This window comes from Penicillium verrucosum (assembly GCF_028828655.1).
Source record: "Penicillium verrucosum strain IBT 35672 chromosome Unknown utg000001l_segment0_segment0, whole genome shotgun sequence".
Lineage (NCBI taxonomy): Eukaryota > Fungi > Ascomycota > Eurotiomycetes > Eurotiales > Aspergillaceae > Penicillium > Penicillium verrucosum.
This window is the reverse complement of record NW_026643210.1, coordinates 5,101,811-5,123,033: the sequence shown is the minus strand read 5'-3', so window position 1 is coordinate 5,123,033 and position 21,223 is coordinate 5,101,811. Positions and strand designations below refer to the sequence as shown.

General features: G+C 48.7%; 9 protein-coding genes across 9 annotated transcripts; 5 read left to right on the top strand and 4 right to left on the bottom strand.

The window, feature by feature from the left end:
- Positions 1 to 128: 128 nt before the first annotated feature.
- On the bottom strand, positions 129 to 2,875 carry N7516_001893 (MINDY family deubiquitinase; the record flags this gene model as incomplete). Its single annotated transcript, XM_057214613.1, is given in 4 exon segments — positions 129 to 1,256; positions 1,310 to 1,827; positions 1,847 to 2,239; positions 2,302 to 2,875. The coding sequence occupies 4 exon segments, from the start codon at positions 2,873 to 2,875 to the stop codon at positions 129 to 131; spliced, it is 2,613 nt and encodes an 870-aa protein (XP_057076496.1).
- Positions 2,876 to 3,645: 770 nt separating this feature from the next.
- On the top strand, positions 3,646 to 5,364 carry trm6 (tRNA 1-methyladenosine methyltransferase subunit GCD10; the record flags this gene model as incomplete). Its single annotated transcript, XM_057214612.1, has 2 exons — positions 3,646 to 3,731; positions 3,792 to 5,364. The coding sequence occupies 2 exons, from the start codon at positions 3,646 to 3,648 to the stop codon at positions 5,362 to 5,364; spliced, it is 1,659 nt and encodes a 552-aa protein (XP_057076495.1).
- Positions 5,365 to 5,687: 323 nt separating this feature from the next.
- On the bottom strand, positions 5,688 to 6,585 carry N7516_001891 (actin-related protein 2/3 complex subunit 3; the record flags this gene model as incomplete). The annotated part of the gene is made up of 6 exons (XM_057214611.1): positions 5,688 to 5,735; positions 5,792 to 5,870; positions 5,933 to 6,045; positions 6,112 to 6,383; positions 6,478 to 6,523; positions 6,580 to 6,585. The coding sequence occupies 6 exons, from the start codon at positions 6,583 to 6,585 to the stop codon at positions 5,688 to 5,690; spliced, it is 564 nt and encodes a 187-aa protein (XP_057076494.1).
- Positions 6,586 to 6,834: 249 nt separating this feature from the next.
- On the top strand, positions 6,835 to 8,246 carry N7516_001890 (replication factor C subunit 3; the record flags this gene model as incomplete). The annotated part of the gene is made up of 5 exons (XM_057214610.1): positions 6,835 to 6,962; positions 7,018 to 7,105; positions 7,164 to 7,338; positions 7,396 to 7,779; positions 7,840 to 8,246. The coding sequence occupies 5 exons, from the start codon at positions 6,835 to 6,837 to the stop codon at positions 8,244 to 8,246; spliced, it is 1,182 nt and encodes a 393-aa protein (XP_057076493.1).
- A 542-nt stretch (positions 8,247 to 8,788) lies between these two features.
- On the top strand, positions 8,789 to 10,240 carry N7516_001889 (uncharacterized protein; the record flags this gene model as incomplete). The annotated part of the gene is made up of 1 exon (XM_057214609.1): positions 8,789 to 10,240. The coding sequence occupies one exon, from the start codon at positions 8,789 to 8,791 to the stop codon at positions 10,238 to 10,240; it is 1,452 nt and encodes a 483-aa protein (XP_057076492.1).
- A 467-nt stretch (positions 10,241 to 10,707) lies between these two features.
- Positions 10,708 to 11,106, top strand: N7516_001888 (Clr5 domain-containing protein; the record flags this gene model as incomplete). Its single annotated transcript, XM_057214608.1, has 1 exon — positions 10,708 to 11,106. One exon carries the CDS (start codon positions 10,708 to 10,710, stop codon positions 11,104 to 11,106), a length of 399 nt encoding a protein of 132 aa, XP_057076491.1.
- An 834-nt stretch (positions 11,107 to 11,940) lies between these two features.
- On the top strand, positions 11,941 to 13,575 carry cwc27 (putative peptidyl-prolyl cis-trans isomerase; the record flags this gene model as incomplete). The annotated part of the gene is made up of 1 exon (XM_057214607.1): positions 11,941 to 13,575. One exon carries the CDS (start codon positions 11,941 to 11,943, stop codon positions 13,573 to 13,575), a length of 1,635 nt encoding a protein of 544 aa, XP_057076490.1.
- Positions 13,576 to 15,903: 2,328 nt separating this feature from the next.
- On the bottom strand, positions 15,904 to 18,289 carry N7516_001886 (heat shock factor family protein; the record flags this gene model as incomplete). Its single annotated transcript, XM_057214606.1, has 3 exons — positions 15,904 to 17,758; positions 17,813 to 18,080; positions 18,148 to 18,289. The coding sequence occupies 3 exons, from the start codon at positions 18,287 to 18,289 to the stop codon at positions 15,904 to 15,906; spliced, it is 2,265 nt and encodes a 754-aa protein (XP_057076489.1).
- An 855-nt stretch (positions 18,290 to 19,144) lies between these two features.
- N7516_001885 (putative aldo-keto reductase (AKR)) lies at positions 19,145 to 20,155 on the bottom strand (the record flags this gene model as incomplete). Its single annotated transcript, XM_057214605.1, has 2 exons — positions 19,145 to 19,834; positions 19,916 to 20,155. 2 exons carry the CDS (start codon positions 20,153 to 20,155, stop codon positions 19,145 to 19,147), a joined length of 930 nt encoding a protein of 309 aa, XP_057076488.1.
- Positions 20,156 to 21,223: the final 1,068 nt, after the last annotated feature.

The following is a 21,223-nucleotide window of genomic DNA, read 5'->3' as shown; positions in this document are numbered from 1 at the left end:
CTCTACAATATATACAGAGTATGTTTCGGAGTAGCTGTGTCATATTCATTCCATCATCAAGTGCATTGGCATTAAAAAACAAAAGCAAAAGGAGTATCAGGCCACATCATTTGCACGTCTTGAATTGTTCACATCACTATGCAATCTTTGTTCCGTTCTGACTCCGCTACATTGTGATCCCCTGTACGCCCGGACGGGCGCGACCGGTGAGAATACTGTGAGGTTCGATTCCGCGAATTCCAGTTGCCGGGGTACTGATTTCCTGCAGCACCGCCGTATGATCTTCTGTCAGGGGGCGAATAGCGCGGCCCGCTAGCAGCCTGTTCATAGGGAGGAGGAGGGGCGTTTGGGTCCTCGGGCTCAGGCCCACGTTGTGGCTGAGGTCTCGTATTGGCAACGCTCGAAGATCGGTTGGGTACATTGCTCATGCGAGGTGAAGGCGATGGTCGAGGCGAAGGAGATGGTCGAGTGGAAGAATTACTCAGGGCAGACGTGCGACGATCGCGAGCCTGTTCATTCCTAGCATTTTCGCGTCGCTCTTCTTCTTGGAATTGAAGTGAGAGCGCATATGCATAGTCCGCATCACTCTGTTCTTGAGTCGGTTCGGGGGAATTCGATGCTTCGTTGGCATTTGGAGAATGAGTGACTGGCTCATTCGATATTCGGGGGCTGACCGGATCGGGGCCAGATGGGGCCGATGGGGCTGATGGGGCCGAAGGGGCCGAAGGACCAGCTCCCACGGGGCGAAAGTCGCCAGAGTAATATTCTGTGTTAAACCCGGTCACGTCGACTAAAGATTCCCAAACTACCTCGGCATGGCCCGCATAGCCAGCATCGGTAACCAAAGTGTAGAGTTGGTGGGATTGTGGGTGTTTATACAGAGTCGAGAAATGGTCGTTGCGGAAAAGAATTGAGACAGATCCCGGCGTAAGCTTAGTCGAAAGCTGTGTCAGGCCAAATGGGCTTAATTGTGTCGCATTCTCAATTTCCACAAATCGTTGGATGGTTTGGATGTCCGCCATGACATTCTCTTCCTCGGGTTGAAGTGCCTCGCCTCGCGCCACCCGTTCCTCAAACTCTTGTCTGCGAAAGGGCAGCATTTGAATATCCTCGTAATACTGAGCAGTGCGGGACATTGCGGCATGAGTGGGACTGGACCAAGAGGCTAGCCATCCATGGATCAATGGTATACCAAATGTGCTGTACAGTCGAAGATCACCGGTTTCGAGGAATGTGCCAAATCCTTCAGTAGAATCCTAACATTACGTTAGTATAAGTGACCCTTGACGAATACATCACATGTACTCACCATTGTCAAACGTGGGTTAACATTCATACCCGTATGCAGCATTGTCAGGAATTGGGTGAGTGCTTCTATGTCTGGAAACTCCTCATCCGGGCCCAGGCATGTTGTTAACTCTTCAAACATCGCCTCGATTAGCAGACCCAGAGAAATTTGCTCGCGGGTTGACAGAGCTCTAACGATTGGTGGGTGAGCGTTGGGGTCCGCTCGCAGCACCAATGCATTTATAAGGGCCAGCAGTGGACAGGGTCCGTTTTGATTTTGGACCAAAATCGGGGACTCGAGCAGTTGACCACTTTGATCGGTCCATCGGATGTGTCGAATAGTATAGGTTTCTGATCTCTGCTCCTTCTGTCGTGCGGCTTCTGCGGCGGACAATATGGGGATGACTTGGGGTCGTTGTGGTTGTTGCACCACAGAACCTGCGAGATCTTGTTTTTCTGGCAATGATCTTGCTCCGTTCGCCACTGGTTCTGAGTACACCGAAGACGCAGCATGAGACCCGGTTTCAACCCCCCGAATTGCTAGTGGCGCCTAGCAGACCCAAATCAATAAGTTCATGAGATGTGGCAGAAGTTCGACTAGAGAGAGCAACAGATGGAGTGTGGATTCCAGCATCCGATCCGAGCCTCCCTGCATTGGATGAAGGTTTATATTGTGCATGGGCATTGTATTCATCATCGGATGGGCCAGACGGCTGCACAGCAACCGCTGGGACATACGGATTAGACTGCACTTCTTGTAAGTAGTCTTGGGGGGCTGAGACCTTGATGGACTGTTGAGACCCCCACGGTGAGTTATCATCGAAGTGATGGCCATCTAACACAGGGCGTTGCTGAGAATGGGAATGAGGATGAGGATCCCCAGCCCATGGTGATTCTTGCTGAGGCTCATCTAAAAGAGAGAGCCGTGCAGTCATCGGAATATACCCTTCTGCTGTAAGTTGTTAGCAACAAATATGATTTTGAGAGAACTGTCAGAAGTAAACAATGTCATACATTGGCTCAATACATCACTGTTTGAAGTGGCATGTGAATCACGCGCCCATTCATTGCGATCCAAAAGATCTTGAGTATGCTCTGCCGATCTAGGCTTCAAGAATGGGTTATTCGATTGTAGTTGTACTGGTAGCTCTCCAGTTGAAGCCTGACCGGCATCGGACGTTGGCCGCCAGACATTCTCGGCCGCTCCTGGTTGTTGACCTGCCATCAACGTAGGTTGAATCCAGTGCCCGTTGGTATTTGCATGTTCCTTGTATGCTCCCTCATACTGATTATACTGGCCGGAGCGGCCATCATCTGGCCTTCCGTTATTGTCTGGCCATGAGTTCGGTGGTTGGCTGGCGGGAGACCCCACCGGCGACCGCTGTGCCTCTTCGAGTGGCATCAGGTCAAACGCAGGTGAAGTGTTGAGGTCGGGGGAGTAGATAGAGTCCTCAGAAGGAAATCGGTTCAAACGAGTCGCGCGGTGGGAGGATGCAGAGTTGGGTGATTTGGGCGATCGTGCGTCCGATCGAGAATTTGACTTGCTAATGTTCTCCAGACGCGGTGGGGGCTGTTTGCGCAGGCCCATGAAGACGTCCGTTGACCTTGTGGGGGGCGGAGGGGGCGAAGGTTTGAGTTCACGTATAGTTCTATAGAAATGAGAAGGCCAATGAAGCACTCAAAATCAATGAAGAATACACTCAGAAGAGTTTGTATTTTCGATCTGAGAGTGAATTCAGGATGTAACCTCGAAATAATAACAATAAGCCATTAAGTATAAGGAAAACGCCTTGCGCCGGGGCGGTAGGGGTTGAAATGGCCGTATACGTGTACGCCTCAGTGATGGGCAACAGCCTAGCCTTTAGCTTGAGCTCGGAAATAATATCATGCCCCAAATTGAGAGGAAGCTATACTGAACAAGGTAATGACGGAGGTGGATGATGATCTCAGAGTCTCTCTCTCTCTCTCTCTCTCGCTCGCAAGGCACCCGGATTCTGCAGATCCACTACTATCGCGGGTTGACCTGGGGGAAGCTCCGATGCCAGTATGTATGTACTGCGTATTTGTATTTACTGTATCGTTCACTCACACTAGAGGGTCTATAGTAGAGTAGTGGTTTTAGTATCGTATGGAGTAGTATTATGGAGACTTGACTAATTAGTTACGTAGTCAGTTATGGCGAAAAGGCCTCAGGCCAATAATATAAGGCATACAATTCAGGCATCAACACCACGGACTATCTATCCATCCGGCTGTGAGTATCCTCATCCTCTGATTGGCTGTAATTTTATCGACCATAAAAGTCTCCCCAGAATAATTTTGTGGAAGAGCTCGAGCTTCAGCTGTTCCATCGCCATCATGCATTCCTATATTCGCCCGGGTCAGTTCGTGGGTATCCGGCTCCAGTCAGATCAGTTAAGACTCATCCAGATCATTCCCGATACGTAAGTACTCTCTGCTCTATGCGGGGAAAGATTTCATCGCATGAACTAACATTAGACCAGAATCGTCAATTTGGGTAGATTCGGTAACTTTGCCGCCAATCAGATTATTGGACGACCGTTCTATTTCACCTTTGAAATTCTCGATGCATGCGACGACGCTGGCCACCAACTACGTGTCGTCTCAGCAACCGAGTTGCATGCGGAGACCCTCCTCGCGGACGGGGAAGGTGATGGGGAGGGTGACGACGTGGATACTGGCGAAAATGGAATACCGATGCGAACAAATCGTCAAATTAATGACGAAAACTCTTCTCAGAAATTGACTTTGGAAGAAATTGAAGAATTGAAGAGAGAGGCTGGTGGCGCGGGGAAAGATATTGTCGCAAAGCTTTTGGAATCGCACAGCGCAATAGACCAGAAGACTGCATTTTCTCTCGCCAAATACACGTTGCGGAAACGCAAGAAGTATCTGAAGCGGTTTACCATTCTCCCTCTGGACGTTGGCCTTCTCGCCAATTACTTGATCGAAGAACGGGATGCGCAAAAGTCCATGGAGCTACGGGACGAACACATCGGTCTCATCGGGTGCTGGGGTAATGTACATCACAGCGGAAACGTTGAGGTGGGTGAGGGAATGAAACCACATGGACGTTATGCCATCGTTGATGAGACTGGTGGACTTGTTGTTGCCGCAATGGCTGAGCGCATGGGAATTTTATATCCTCACGATGCCGACGAAGACCCGGCAGAGGAGCAAGATGCTCCAATCCCCAATGCCACAGAATCCGAACATACCACTGGCCCCTCAAAGCCCCGGCGCATACGTCCCCAGCTAATGTCCGCTATTACCAACACCATCACCGTTTTTCACCCATACTCGCAACCGAACTTGTCACTCTTGAAATTCTTTGGCTACGACACTAATAACCCCGATGAATCCCACCCACTCCACACCCATCTCAAATCAATTTCCTGGATGCAGTTGGCTGACCCCAATTCCGATCCACTCTACGCCAACGAACCACCTATCATTCCCGCAGAAGAATTGGCAGAGCTTAAGCAAAGTAAGCGCACTGCGTATTACCACAAGCGCAATCGATGGGGGCGAGTTAAAGCAGTTGTGGATGAGGGCCGGGCCGGTAACTTTGACGGTCTGATCGTGTCCACCTTGCTGGAACCAGCAAGCGTCCTAAAGACAATGGTCCCGCTCCTTGCGGGGTCTGCCCCTGTCGTCGTGTATTCTCCGACGGTCGAGTCTCTGGTTGAATTGACAGACATGTACTCCACTGCTCGGAGGACCGCATTTATCAACAAAAAGCGAGAATTAGAATCGCAGATTTCCGAAGGAGAGGCAGTTGATTTGTCCTCACTTCATGAAGAATTTGTGGTTGATCCGACAATTCTCCTCCCACCTACTTTGCAAACGTCGCGTGTGCGCCCTTGGCAAGTTCTGCCTGGTCGAACTCACCCCCTCATGACTGGACGTGGTGGCGCAGAAGGATATCTCTTCCATGGCATCCGCGTGTTTCCCACCACACAAAATATCCAGGCAGCTGGCAACGTTCGCAAGAGACGGAAGGTGGAAGCGACATCTACCCCGATCAGTGATCGAGATGTGGAGATGACGTCCTAGGTTTCATGAATAAACGACCTCAAAAAATATGATCGAATAGCATTTCAATGTACAATTACAACAACTTGCCTCTTTATTTTTCGTATGATCCGACGCTTACTCTAGCTACCCAGTTGCAACCTCTTGTTTGGTCATACTGGGCATCTATTTAGGGCTAGGTGGGCCCGAGTTCGACTCCCAGATATGCAAGTATGCAAGTATACAAGTATACACAACCAAGCCTTTCTGATCGTTACGCAGAACGCTCGGTGTGGTTTTGAATCAAGTATCAAATTCATTCATGCGCTGAATTTCATCAAACAATATACAGCAACGCTCGTCGTCTAGAGACTCTTTCCCATGAACTTTCTCTTCGTGAAACTCAGCCAGAACTAGAATTGGTCAGTATTTGAGATAGACCAAGTGTTTATTCTTTGCTCCCTCTTACCTTTGAGGGACCGACTCCACCGGGGTATAATCTAGCATGTAGGCGGATGGCGATCTCCTGTCGCACTTGCGAGATGAACCTAGAATCGCAAACCCCCGTTAGCTAAAATTGTTCTGTAATATATAGCAGCGAGAATCTCACTGGCGAAGAGTCTCGGCATCCTGGCGGTCGCGCGGGGCCTCAAAGGCCTGGTTAAGCGGGAACGACACATCACCGGGAATAGCAAAGCTATCGAGGGCGGCGTTGGTCAGGGCCTGGAAATATGATTGTCAATGATAGTTCTGCTATATCGGGTTTTGATATATAATGTCAAAATTTACCTTCTCCGCATCACGGGCATTCATAGTTGGCTTGACCTTCCCGAGGCAGTCGCTAATAAACAGAGTTCCATAAATGAGCATGCGGTCCGCGGGGCCATTGATCTCGAAGTTGCGGAACAGGACATTGGCACGGAAGAGCGATAGGATTTCATCGACACAATCATATGATTCACTTTCTGGCGACACATCAAGGTCGTCGGTGTTGGGAAGCGGGGGCAATGTGTATGCGGGGCCACGAGTACGGGTGCGGAGGGGAAGAATAGGGAAGTTTCCTAGTCAGGAGATGTTCTATGGTCAATTTTGGTCCCTGAAATGTCGATTTATAGCTCAGGAATTGCTGCGCTAGACTGAATAGGAGCCACCTACCTATCACGGGGACATCGCGGTCCTCCAGGAAGATGGAGTGGTATGCCTGCATTGAGGGTTAATCAGGGGATTTGAGGCACATCTGAAGGTATCAAAACATACAGGCATTCTGAATATGTCAAAGAATTAAATTGTAGGAAGTTCAAATCAAAGAGACCATGGAGGGGAAGAGACGACCGTGGAGAGGTTAGGCAGTTGAGGGATGTCATCTGTGGAGTCCCCAAGCTCCATGATTTTCCGCCCCGAGCCTCTTTACGCGCTCCACGCGTCAACCCATTTGGGTACTTTTCGCGGTTTACCTGCTCTTCTTGATACTGTTGATATTGATTATTTACCTCTATTCAAGAAACCTTCATCATGTCAGACTACGAGGATGAAATGGACGTGGATGCGCCCAAGGACGTGCAATTTACCTCCGACAACGCGAGTGGAAAAAAGAGAACTGTTGCCGATCTACCAGTCGAAGCTCAAGATAATTTGCCATGGTGAGTTTTAGGATTTTGTATCAATTGTGTTCTCTATCACTAACCAACTTATCAGGGTCGAGAAATACCGACCAAGCAGCCTAGATGATGTCTCTGGCCATCAAGACATTCTCGCGACTATCAACCGATTCGTGGAGACAAATGTAACAAATACCTATGATGATCGATGTACGATCGGCTCTGGTTAACACGTTCATACAGCGACTTCCCCATCTCCTCCTCTACGGACCTCCAGGAACCGGAAAGACCTCCACTATCCTAGCCCTAGCGCGGCGGATCTACGGCACCAAAAACATGCGACAGATGGTATTGGAGCTGAATGCAAGTGATGATCGTGGTATTGATGTTGTTCGGGAACAAATCAAGACCTTTGCAAGTTCGTAAACTAGGATTTTCTCGGTTTGGGCTACAAGCTTACCGTGAACACCTACAGGCACCAAACAGATCTTCAATATGGCCCCCCAAGGCACTGCTGGCTCCCCTCTGGCAGGCTTTAAGCTTATCATTCTGGACGAAGCCGATGCGATGACTTCGACCGCACAAATGGCCCTCCGCCGTATCATGGAGCGTTACACGGCCAATACCCGATTCTGCGTTATTGCCAACTACACACATAAGCTGTCCCCGGCACTCCTGTCCCGGTGTACTCGATTCCGGTTTAGTCCATTGAAGGAAGTCGATATCCGGACTTTGGTTGACAAGGTCATTGAGAACGAGGGTGTCAGGATACAGCCCGATGCGGTTGATAGTCTCGTGACGCTAAGCAAAGGTGATATGCGACGAGCCCTCAACGTGCTTCAGGCATGCTTTGCCAGCAGTTAGTACATTTCCTTTCTCCCTCACATCTAGCCCAATTGACCATTGTTATCTTTTTTAGGTATCCCGCTGCCGATGAGAGACGCTCCTAAAGCCCCTCGTCCCGAACCCGAGACAGTCACCAATGCGACGATCTATGACTGCATTGCCGCGCCGCACCCGTCCGATATTCAAGAAATCATGACCACCATTCTCTCCACCAGCGATGTCACTTCCTGTTTAAACACCGTGCAAACCCTCAAAACCACCAAGGGTTTGGCTTTGGCCGACATCCTCTCCGCACTAGCAGACCAACTCCAACAGCTCGAAGTCCCTGCTCAAACACGTATTACATGGCTTGAGGGACTGGCCGAGATTGAATGGCGACTTGCCGGAGGTGGTTCGGAAGCTATTCAGACTGGAGGGCTGGTCGGGGTGGTGCGAAATGGATGTGAGCTAATGAGTGACAAGGGTGTTATGGTGGTCTAAAGGACAAACGATACGATCTCAACATTTCTCCTGTTTTTTTCTTCATATCACGATATAAATGTAGTAACCTAGGTGGGGGAGTCTGGAGGCGAAAAGGAACGAGAATCTTCATTTTTGAATACGTTAGAACCTGATTATCACGGATTATCACGGAAACGTAGTAAACATACTTATATTATTGCCCCGGTTGTTCTAGGCCAGTATGTCAGGGTGCTAGGTAGTATACTAGTAGTATCCCTCCGCTATCGCAACTCCGTGGGCTACCGCGGAGATGTTCTCAGTCAATTAGCTAATTTTGAACTTGATGTTGACCAATCACTTGTATAATTTATTATAGTCCACTTGTTGTCCTCCGTTTACTTATCGGATTTCCCCGCTAAATTAACCATCGCTGTAGGGTTTTGAAGAAGATCCTCTGAGGGGAAGAGTCAATGGGTCTTGTCCGCAACCTTGGAAACTGACAGATAAGAAGAGGCTTGTACCCCGATTTTTGCTTCTCTTCCCCCTCCCCCTCCTCGGCTTGCCCTACTTTTGATTTCACAATGCGGTACTCTATCCAGTCCGGACTTTTGCTGGCTGCATCTTTGTCCCCTGTTGTTGATGCTGAGCGTGTGCTCGGTGCGTATATCTTTGCTCGTCATGGAGATCGCACACCAAAGGTCTTTGGTAACACTCAACTGACCGACCTGGGATACCGGGAGGTCTTTGATACCGGATCATTTTACAACGACCGATACATCTCGTCGAGCTCTCCCAAGCAGATCGAGGGCATTAGTTCCGATGTGGTCAAGCCAAAGCAGATCAGTGCCTCTGCTCCCTCGGATACCGTCCTGCAAAACTCCGCCACTGGCTTCCTGCAGGGTGTATATCCCCCTGTGGGGAAAGTGGCTTCCCAGACCCTGGGCAATGGAGCCTCGGTCGAGGCACCATTGAACGGCTATCAGCTCATTCAGCTGATACCAGCCACTACAAGCAAGAATGCCGAGGATTCCACCTGGTTGCAGGGCTCCAGTGGATGTCAGAAGGCCATGGTGAGCAGCAACAATTACTTTTCCTCCGAAATGTACACCTCCCTGCTATCCTCAACCAAAGAGTTCTATCAATCTCTTTCGCCCATGCTAGATGGGGCATTTGCCTCGTCGGATTTGACTTTCAAAAACGCTTATACTATCTTCGACTACTTGAACGTCGGCAAAATTCACAACTCTACCAGTCAATTCCCTCACAAGTCAGACCTGACTGATGAGGTTTACCACCAGCTGATTACTCTAGCTGGAAGCCATGAATTTAACCTAGCTTACAACTCCTCCGATAAAGTGCGCGCCATCGACGGTGCCGTTCTGGCAGGCGAAATCCTAGCCGGACTCAACGAGACCATCGCCACCAAGGGCAATACCAAGCTGAACATCGGGTTCGGCTCCTATGGCACCATCTTCTCTCTCTTCGGTCTTTTGCAGATGCCTGCCCGCTCCGTGGACTTCACCGGAATCCCGGACTACGCCTCGTCAATGGTCTTCGAATTGGTGACGAACGCCAGTGGCACCGACTTCCCGACTGACAAGTCCGACCTCAGCGTGCGCTTCATGTTCCACAATGGTACCATCACGGGCTCCTCTGAGCCTACTGCATACCCACTGTACGGCCAGTCGAGCGAGCTTCTCTCCTGGGACGACTTTTCCTCAAGGACCCAAGATATCGCCATTACTTCCAATGACGAGTGGTGCACCATGTGCGGCAACACCGACAGCAAGTGCGCCAGTTCAGCCAGCACCAGCAGCGACTACTCTGGGTCTGGTAGCACTTCTAGCACTGGTGGCTCGGGAATGTCACTCGCTGTAGCAGGTGTCATTGGTGCTATGGTTACCCTCGCAGTGATTCTTGGTCTACAGGCTATTTTCTTCCTACTCGGGGGATTCCGCATTGCGAAGCGGAACCAGGCTAATCCTGAAAAAATGAGCACAGCTGCCGCTATAGAGGCGGAGAAAAAGGTTTAAACTGTTTGGTTTCTCCAAATGGATCAGACAAATGGGTGAATCCCGAGTCTGTGACTCGCTTGATATGCTGTCTGGTATGATTTACCATGCGTAATGAATGTATGAAGATGCAATGATAACTTGAATCTGATTTTGGAACTATACAGTCCAACATGGATGACATGAACATGGATGACATTGTTGAAGGCCTAATAAGCATCTTGCATGTAACTGTATCGGGATCTTTGCATCCCATACCAATTTGGTTCAATTTTCAAGTTCAATCCCTGTCTAGATCAATGAATATAGTATTTTCCAAATAATATCCATCTCTTCATCCAATGTGGTAAACATCACGACATCCAAATATCAAGACAACCTCGGAAGTGACCATCCCGCAGATTCACCGCCTTGAGCCAACAACACCTCGAACCTCCTCAACTCTCTTCTCTTTGCTCTCTACTCTCTACTCTCTACTCAACCCCAAAATGCCTCGCCAACAAATCAATTTAGAACCCTACCGGGATGATATCATCACTCTCTACCACCATGGCATCAGTACCGATGCTATCAGCAGCACCCTCGAAACTTGTCATAATATCCAGGTCAAGGAACGAACCATCCAGTCCCGCCTTCGCAAGTGGGGCATCCGCAAGCGACATCGGACAACGACAGGCGACGAGGCTTTACATGCGCGCATTAAGATGCTGTTCATACAAGATAAGCTGACCGATAAGGCTATGCTGAACATATTGCAACAAGAAGACTATGGTATCTCTGAACGCACTTTGCGCCGTCTGCGGTTTAAGTTAGGACTCCATGTGAGGACTTCGGAGCAGGAGCAGATTGTTGTTCCACGGCCTCTACCAGAAGGGCCAACGGTGTGAATCTGGCTGGCTAGAACTGAAGCTTAATCTTCCGCTGGCTCCCATCGAGCAATACCCCATATGCGACACATCATGACAAATTATCAGTAATCTCACCCTACGCGACAACGCTGGACTACTTCCCATGCGACTCACCGGCGACTGTTCATATCTACTCCGGTAGTGATGATTTCAAGACTCCATTTTCTTGGATCGTCTCCAGCCGACATGTCGGGTTGGCCTCTCAATAGTTAGCTGACTCAAGTCTCGAATTTGCAACCGACAAAATCTTTGCCGATGCCAAATATCTCCTTATAAAACAAGACCTTGCAGTGACGATTCGGTGGGCCAGGGGAGTTGATCTTCATTGAATCATCCAACCACCTCCCAGCATTCACTGCCACCAAACACCAAGCCCGATGGGAATTCTCAGTATGTCCACCAGAAGATTTATTGGTTCTCGCTGCTATTGATGATCCCCAAATGCAAAAAAAATTGCCCAGCGCTCAACCTCATATCTCATGTTGTCAAGCTAGTCACAGATGCTTTGGGTCTCATTCTGCCACTGCGGGAAATATTCAAAATGTGTCATGTAGTGTTGGATTCAAAAGAAATGATGCTCATTTTTGTTTTCAAGTAATTTTATTTTCGTAAACAATGTCGTTGGACACCCAGTAAATAAGGGCTAAATCAGTACCACGTGACATGACGTTTCTTTCGAGCTTTGATCAGAGAAACCAACCCATTGAAATCGCAACACTCAAGAGGGGTGTCCATATCCCCAAATACACTCCAGCTCCTCGCTCTACCCTCGCTTGTGGCACGCGCCGTAAGCCGGTAGCTTACTTGTCCATCATGTCCTCCCAATACGCCAGCGAGCCCAATCCCACTGCGTCGGCCACACTCAACACGACGGTTGGCCCTATCCAGATCGCACTCTTCGCAAACCAGGCCCCTCTTACCTGCAAGAACTTCCTCCAACACTGCAAGGACAACTACTATGTCGACACAATCTTCCATCGCGTGGCCCCCGATTTTGTGATCCAAGGTGGTGATCCCACCGGGACTGGCTCCGGCGGAACGTCTATTTACGAATACCCGGAATTCGAGTTTGACCCTGAAGCTCGGGACCCGGAAGAGCGCGTGGTCCTACGCGATGAGCTGCACAGTCGGCTACGGTTCAATCGACGTGGCTTGCTAGGAATGGCCAAGAGCGAGGACGGGACATATGGCAGTCAATTTTTTATCACGCTAGCGAACACGGAGCGTGAGTTGAATGGACAATGTACAATTTTCGGGAGACTGGAAGGGGACAGCATCTACAATGTGTTGAAAATTGCAGACGCGGAGCGCATTGCGGGCACTGAGCGCCCTGTTTATCCCATTAAGGTGACATCTTGCGAGGTAGGAGAACTGGGGCCATTGGAAGGCAAGTTAAAGGACAGAAAGACAGTTTCAACTGCCGAGAAAGCAGAGAAGGGTGCGCCTAAGAAAAAGAAGAAGGCCCCTAAAGGCGGGAAGACGCTTCTGAGCTTTGGAGACGACGGAGACGAAGAAATGCCCATGCGCCCAGCGAAGCCGAAATTCAACACCAACTTAGTCGTGGATGTGCCAGGTGGAAAGCCCGAAATATCAAAACCCAAACCCCGAGCAGAAGCCCCAACACAGCCGCGCAAACGGCCCCGCTCGCCATCTCTAGATCGATCACCGTCTACAGAGCGTAAAAAGCGCCCAAAGTCACCAGAGCCAGAGGCACAACTCCCCCTACCTGACCCTGAGTCGCCTACTCGGTCTCCAACCCCAGATGCCACACCCGCAAAAGAGTCTAAGTTGTCGCGGACAAACGCTCAGATTGCGGCTCTGATGGCATCAATGCGCCGCGACGTCGACATCGGTCCTAAGGACACTGGCCGAAAGAAATCCGCCCTCGAAGCCATGATCCCTGAGACCTCAATCCGAGGACGGAAACGGCCACCTCCAGGGACTGCAAATGGCTCGAGTCGCAACGGCACAGGGCCTAGTAGCGCCGCCGAGCGAGAAGCATTGCAGCTCTTCAACGCCTTCAAGGCCAAGCTTGAAGGTGCTAAACCCGAACCTACTACCACAGCATCACATAACAAAAACAGCACCGACAAAGGGACCGAAAACCAAAACGACGAAGAAGACGAAGAAGCCCAACTCTGCGACCTGCACTTCATTGCAAACTGCCAATCCTGCCAGGCATGGGACGACCCGGAGGCAGAGGCGGCAGATCCCGAACAACAAGACGGAGGTTGGCTCTCGCACGAACTCCGCTTTGGGAAAGATACCCTAGGCAAAGACTTGAATTGGAAGCGCGAGCACGGAGGCGAGGCAGACTCACTGATGGTGATTGATCCTCGTGAGCGAGAGAAGGAGGTGGTTGGACGCAAGCAGGGATTCCAGCGCGATAGAGAGCGCGAGCGTAAACGGGAGCGAGTGGGTGACTTGGAATGGGATAAAGGGCGCTGAATATTCTTATTCTTCTAATGTCATTTGTTTCAATCCTAACTTATCAATATTTTGACCCCTGACCCCCCGTAAATCTAACCGGAACCGTGTACTCCGTTATCATGGTGTGTTTCTTTTAACCATCATTGGATATAGGGATGCAATGCTAATAACTAATCCTAGGAGTCTCTGGAGATGGTAGTTGGATATAGATTTAATTAGATTAAAGACGTTGATTTCTACGAGGATTATACCGTAGTAGCTAAACCGATATCCTTCAAAGTATTCTATATAATTACAGCTACTTTAAACTAGTTTCTTTATTATGTGGATATTAAGACTATATTGTTGGCAAAGGAGATCCTTTCTTAGGAGCAAGCAGAGAAGGTTCTCTCTCTAGGGCTTCAGGCTTAATTTTGGACTATATCATAAGATATGCGCCGGCATTTGTTACCAGCCAGTTCTTTGAGCAAAAGAGTGCATTAAAACGAGAATATTAAGTACAGAGAACACAAAATTCAGCCCGCCGTTGACGATCTCGCCATGGCCAGCGTAGTAGAACACAACGAGGCATTGCTGTTCCGTTTCCTCGCATTCAAGAGCAATTTCGCGGGTGTGTTGGCTGAGTCTCCATGTTGGTCGCATATCTGTCTTCCTTAGAATATAAGATTCATGCTAGATGCTGAAATCTTCCATTAAGTTGGCCATAGTGGTAACATCGTCTTTGGCTGGCATATCGACGACCGCTTATGAGTCGAACCGTATGGAGTGAGGTAGCCGCTTATGAGGCGAGCTGACAATCACCGTAAATGCAATGAATAGATGAGATCAACGAAGAAGAATGATAGATCGTGGGTAAAAGGAGAGGGCCCATAACCTAGTAAACGGAGAGAGAGAGAGAGAAAGGTAGTTAGTTAGAGGGAGCTACTTATATAGGTGGTGGCCAGCCTAATATTATGGCCTGAGCAATCAGGTGTCCACACGACCAATTGTGCCATTGGCACATAACTCTCTCTTAATTTAGATCTACTCTCACTTTAACAAAACCTGAAGTGAATCTGAACTAAATCTGAACTGAATCTGAATCGAATCGGAATCGAAATGAAGAAAGGGTTGATGGAGTTAGAAGATCACATTGAAAAATGGACCTGAGATGATATTTTATATGATAGTCTCTGAGTGTTTTATATGTTTTATAGGGTTGAGAGAGCGTTGACTCTTGGGTAATAACATCCAACAGGACATGGTCTGTTTCCCTCGTCCCTCCTCCCCTCTTCTGCCCTCTTCTTTCTTCATCTATCTCGTCGTCTGTTTACTAGTTACTTCTTGGGTCTTGAATGGCCATTCCACGGTACTTCATCTTCCGTACATGGCCCAACCCCGATGACAAAAACGTCCAACGTTGATTCATTGAGTCCTCCTTATTAGCTCTAACTCTTCTCTTATCTTCACCACCTCTTCGATTTTTCATTGTGCTGTTGACGTTGAACATTTATTTTTCCTTTAGATCCTCATATCGTATGTCCACATTGTGAGTGCTACTCGTGAAATCAGGTGGACTTGGTCTCAGGATACTAACTTGTTCAGGAAAATGGTGTGGAGGTGACCGACGCCTACGAAACAACCCAGTCCATTTTCATCCTTCTCAATATGTCCTGGGAATCCTGGGCTATGTGGACAATGGTAGCAGATCTTGAATTTGTAGGGATCACCCGTGGCCCCTCGCTACTCTAGCCACAGCCAGTAGCAGAGATTCTGGTTCGAGCATTTGGGGAGAATCGCCGGCCTGGTGAGACAGAAAACACTAAGTAGGCTACAGGCTCGCACCTCAGTCAAAGGGAGACGTGCAAGTGTGGTTTTTCACTTTGCTTATTTTTACACTTTGTTGTTTGATCTCGGATCTCGGGTGATCTGCGGGTGTGTCCACTTATCCTGAGACATTTTTTTATGTTGTATATGTTTTATCAGCTCAAAATTGATGCTCGGGACTTGAATTGCTGAAGAACGGATAGTCTTTCTGTAGTGTAGTGTAATACTAAGAACTTGTATACTCAAGAATCAGTTAGCTGGAAATGCGTCGACAAAGGATCTAAAGGATTTTAAAATCATCATGCTACGTCTTATATCAGAAGGTAAAGCAAAGGTATCTCATTAAATTTCCAGTAATTGGATCATTCATGGATCATAATAGGTTTTTACAGCCTAGTCATATTTTCCCAGACAACGTGAATAAATCCCATATCAACAGGAGAACGCCTAATTGTACGCCGAGAAGTTTTGGTTCCATCCAAGCCCTAACCCGTGCTTGCCAATCTTCTCCGTCTGGTATTCCTTGCGCCGTCGACAGAATCACGCCTTTCTGCGCCGTTTCGTCGCACTGCCACCATCATTTATACCTTCAGCTAGATTCTCCGTGGCTGCGGGACTGGTGGTTTCGCTATCCGTTAGCTGTTCGATGACACGCCCAGATTCATCGTAACCGACACCGTCAAGACCATAGTGGTAGGCGGAATCTCCCTGTCCATTATGAGGAGTTTCAAAGAGATCAGGCTCGGCAGGGATGTGATCAAAATCGAACAGGTCGTTGGTGTCTCCGTCATCGCCTTGGGTGGCCCCCACAGGATCGTGGGTATTTTGACCTGTCCCCAGGTGGCTCATTGGATTCTCAGCCTGTTTCTTGATGTCGGACCCTGCATCTCCAATGTCGGTGAAGTAGTCGTTGTTGAAGATTTGATCGAGATCAAGTGGCGGAGGAGGTACATTGCCCTCATTGTCAATGCCGGGGATGGTACCATTCGGGCTCAGCGGTTGGAGAAGACTAGTCAAGTTCTGGACGGAACGATCCTGTTCGGCTTGCATCTTGACTAGGTTGTCGATTTCTTGTCGTGTGCTGGCTAGTCTACCCGAGTAGTTGTGCGGCATGGGTGGTGGATTCGGCGAGATGAGTGCATTGTTGGGCGATACGCCAGCGTTGGGTTCTGATGAATTTGTTTCGTTGGCCATGAGTCGGAGCATATCGGCACGTTGATTTGCGGTGAGGGGAACATTACCACCATGGTTTTCGAGGGAGGAGAGCACATTGGGGAACTCGGAGAAGTTTGTCGAGAGCCCATTACGTGCATTGGAGTTTTGGATTACAGACATAATGTCCCGCTGAGGGGAATTCTCGTCTGTCGGCTGTCCTGGAGAAACGTTTGGAGCACTTGGGCGAGGACTGTGGTCAAAGACCTCCTCCACATGGCCGTGCTGGTTGGCGCTGGGTTGCCGAACATGGCCACGAGACCGCGTGTCATAGGACCCACTGGCTGATGGTGAAATTGTGGAGGATCGAGTATTGTACACATCCGTTGCGGGCGGGGCCTTCAAAAGGAGCGGCGGCTTCTTCATTGTTCTCTGGGGACTCGGGCTAGTCATTGATCCTAGAGCATTGGTAAGGTAGTCATCATCAACATCCACAATGTTTCCTTGGTCCTGTGAAATGGCTCCCGCAAAAGAATTCGCGAGGTTTTGTGGGCCGCCCTCTCCCTGCAAACTGCGGTTGTATACAGTTGCAAGGAATGTGAGAATCGCATTGATGGAGTTCTCATGGCGAGTGTGTTGCTCTTGGAAGTTGGCCGCCTGGGCATAGAGCTGCTCGTGTTCTTTCCGCAGCCTGGTGATTGTGGTCGAGATGATCGACTGCTGTTGACGAATCGCCTGAAGTTCGCGATACACCCCGGAAAGTTGATCACTGGGTACCGAGCTATCCGTGACTAATGATAATTGCTGTGGTCGAGGAGCACGGTTATCGCGAGGAGCCGGTGCACCCTCTTCGATATACTCGTCCATGTCGTTATCATCAATATCCTCCGTCTTCACGCGCGTGCCGCCCTTGCTAGGTTTGCTCGCATGTCCGCCACCTCCAGCGTTCTTTGGCTTCTGAATGAGCCATAGCAAATCTGGGTGGCCTCGTTTGAAATAAGGGTTCGCGTATTCGCTGGGGCTCTTGTTTTTCCGTTCGCTGGCGCGCATTGAATTATCGGAAAGTCCGACCTTCTTGTGAAAGCCGTACATGTTCAGTTGTCGGACGAATGAGGCGTAGTTATTGTGTTTAAAGAGCTCGGGGATCAATGTTCTCGCAAACTCATCTTCGTCTAGGACGACGAAAGAATTGCCATCGTCGGACCATCGAATTAATTCCGTATTCTTAGATTCGTCCAAGAAGCTGTGGTTCTCAGTCAGTCCCATAATTAATCACAAAGTCATGAATGTATCATACCTGCTCAATTTCTGTACAAATGGCGGGATTTGTTTTCGTTTTGCCTGTGAATCTCTCTTCGCAGCCAAGGCTCGGCGGTAGAGTTCCTCTAGAGACTCTCCCCATGCGCCGCTCTCTCCATTTCCAGTATTTCCTCCGTTTTCCACATATGAAGCTGGAGGTTGCTCGTAGCCACGGTTTCGGCTGACCACCTGGTTCGCTTGTCGGCGAGCGAGCTGGTTAGATGCTGTCGCAGCCGGTGCAGACACATCTTGGGGTGGCGCAAAGCCTACGGGGTTGTAGGAGGGGTCGGAGAAGGCGGCGGTATTGATGGCATTGACGGGGGGGGTTCTGACCCCATTGTAGGAATTGATCGTTCGAAAGCTGAGAGCCGGGGTTCGCAGTGGTGGGAAAGTTCGGTACGGGGTTCATCTGAGGATGGACAGGCGGTACTGTTCCCGGTGCAGGTCTCTTGCGGGTCATTCCTTGCGAGCTCATTGTGAATAAACTGGCGTAAAGGCGTCGAGTTGAATCTTATCGCGGTGGGGTTTGATATAGAATTGTATCTCGATTTTCTTCGGTCTCTGGATAGGAGACTGAGTTGACCGCAGGAAATTTGCCTAGGAGACAAAGGAACCAGATGCGAACTCAGTATGCAGGAAGTTGTTCATCCAAGTCGCTTTCTAATTTTGAGTCAAGAAGGCTTTGACCACTGACCCGAGCGAGAGAAAAAGAAAAATGGGGATGACGCTGATCAGGGCGCGGAATTAGCGTATCAACACCGAAGTAGAGACAAGATTACTGGAATCGACAACAGGCGGCACATCAAGGACCAACAGTTGATCAATACGAGACAGATGACGCTCAATGGGGCGCGTGAATTGTCCAACATCCAGATTAAGGCGGGAGGCTTCAGCAGAAAGCGCCCACTGGGCGGTGAATGAGTTTGAGTTGATATGCCAAGTATGTTATGTCCAGAGGGTACCAACGTCGGGAGACCTGGAGATAAGATCAAAGGAATGGGTTTATTCTGTCAATAAGATGAATATGAGACCTCATTCTACTCAGCGGCGAGACCCAGTTGCCCCGGTTCCGGGGGAGGCGTTGACTGAGTCAGCAGTGGTGGTATGTGTACCTCATATTGCCATGTGATCACGCCTGCTTATCAGGTATCAGTACCTTGGTCTTGGAATTCTCAATGGCAATTTCAATATGTCGCTTCATGGTCATATTCTCTCAATTACTTGATTTTTTATTGTTTTTTTGATTTGGCAGTAAACTACTACCATTAAGCAGTATGCGATTGTCCCCAGCAGAAGCATTAACACAGTTCGCTCAACATTTTATGTGGAACTAGATCCTAGATTCCCCTATCAAACCCCGGAAGTCCGTCAGAATCTGTTGCCATAATTCAGGTTGCTTCTGCGTAAAATTCTCGACCTTTTTAGGAGCAGATAAGTCTTCCTTCATGCGGGACTCATCCTTGGTCCCATTCAGCACCGCCACATTCTTCAAGCCCATAACTAAAGTATAAAAAGCAGCAGCCGGAGTTATGTTAACATAGTGAGCAAGTTGCTGCACTGGCTCGGAGCGCACGAGGTCTGGATTCGCTGTCAAAGTCCAGAAGCTTTGGTATATGATCTGATTTTCGCGGCAGAACGCACGCAGGGGGACATCAAACAGAGTGTCCTCGTAGAATCTGTTCTGGACCACTGACGGCTTCACGGTTGTTTGGGACGACGTGCACAATTCTCGGAGGATAGGCAATGTACAATTGGAGATGCCTAAATTCCGAATGTGGCGGGGAACATAAGTTTCAAGGGCGTGCCAGGCCTCCAGGGTCTGGGCCAAAGTTGACAGTGGTGAATGAATGATCACTGTGTCAATGTAGGACTCATCCACAGAGTTAGGGTCAACCTTTGCACGAAGATTGTGCAATGATGATTTGATAGATGCATGGACCTGATCCGTCACGGTCAGCGACGGATCATAGGGCATGTTGGCCAGATCCTGTGCCGAGACAGGACTATATTTAGTTTGCACCTAGTTTATAGTTAGTTAGCTACAACATAACTAGCAAATCCCAAAATATATCTATATTAAAAATAGCAACTGCCCACTCACATATAGGTCTGCTCGGCCGACGATCCCATCGGCAATTGCTCTGCGGATACCATCACCAACGAGATGCTCTTGGTAATGGCGGGGTTGGGCCGCTGTATCCACAGCCCGGAAACCAGCTTTGATCGCATTATAAACCAGATCAGCACTGCGTTCTTTCTTCCAGGCTGTGCCGTAGACGAAAACTGGGATGGTGGTGGAGACAGTGCCCTGAGTTGGACGCAGGCAATACTTTTCCCACATTTTGCCAACCGATCTAGTCATCTGTTTTTTTTTTTTTTTTTGAGAGAGAGAGATGATTGGGATAAATGGTTCGTAATTGACTAGTTTTGATAGAGTGTAGAGAGCAGAGCAGAAGTACGTTCAACTTGGGAATGTTCCAAATGATGTTATGATTGCGGGGGCCCACTTCAACATTTTCTTACTAAGTACAATATTGTACCTAGTTAGTTACCTACCTAGGTAGGTAGAAGCCCTTCAGGGCTAGGCGATACAACTATTACTTTATCGAGTATACCATACTGATGAGACTAGAATAAATTCACTTAGTTTCACTCAAAATTGGGCAAAAATAAAATCGATAGTCACGTTCGTCCGGACTAGCGGTCTACCAAGTCACATTGGGCGATTTCAACGGTATATACACATAAGAATATCCAAGGTTGTTAATAGATTGGCAACAAGCATTGCTTCAGGGACTTCAAGAATCCTGGAGCCTGGAGATTAACCCACATAAAATTTAGAGTCGGCTGTACGGAGGTATACTCCAGGACTTTATCTATATATAGCCAGAATGGTGAGAGCTCGGCTATCGGCAACCCGCATGGCTTCTTTCACTTGATATGTTTTTTGGTTTTCGAGAGAGTTGTGTATGAAATACTCCATATACAACATAACTAGTTAATTAACTACAACAAAGAAAGTCGATTAACCTATGGTCAAGGCTGCAGGATTTCCTAATATGCACCCGATTGGCCCCCACAGTGTGGCTTAGACCCGAGACTTGTATAGCATCTCCGGGGGTGGAATAACTAACTGAAGAATGAAGAATGTAGTTATGTTGTAGTTAGCTATGTCCAAAAGTACACATTTCAGGGATAAAGCATAGCCACGGTGCCTGCATATTGATAGAAGAATATGGAAAATACAGACACCAAATGCCAAATGCACGATATTATTAGCACTCTCTTGTTAGTACTGCCATTTAGTCTCTTGGCATAAACCAGGCAGCTGCTTTTGCACAATCAACATTGGCAGTTCTACGCTGATCGGCGCATACAAATTGTATTATTCCAAGTTGATCTTGTGGTT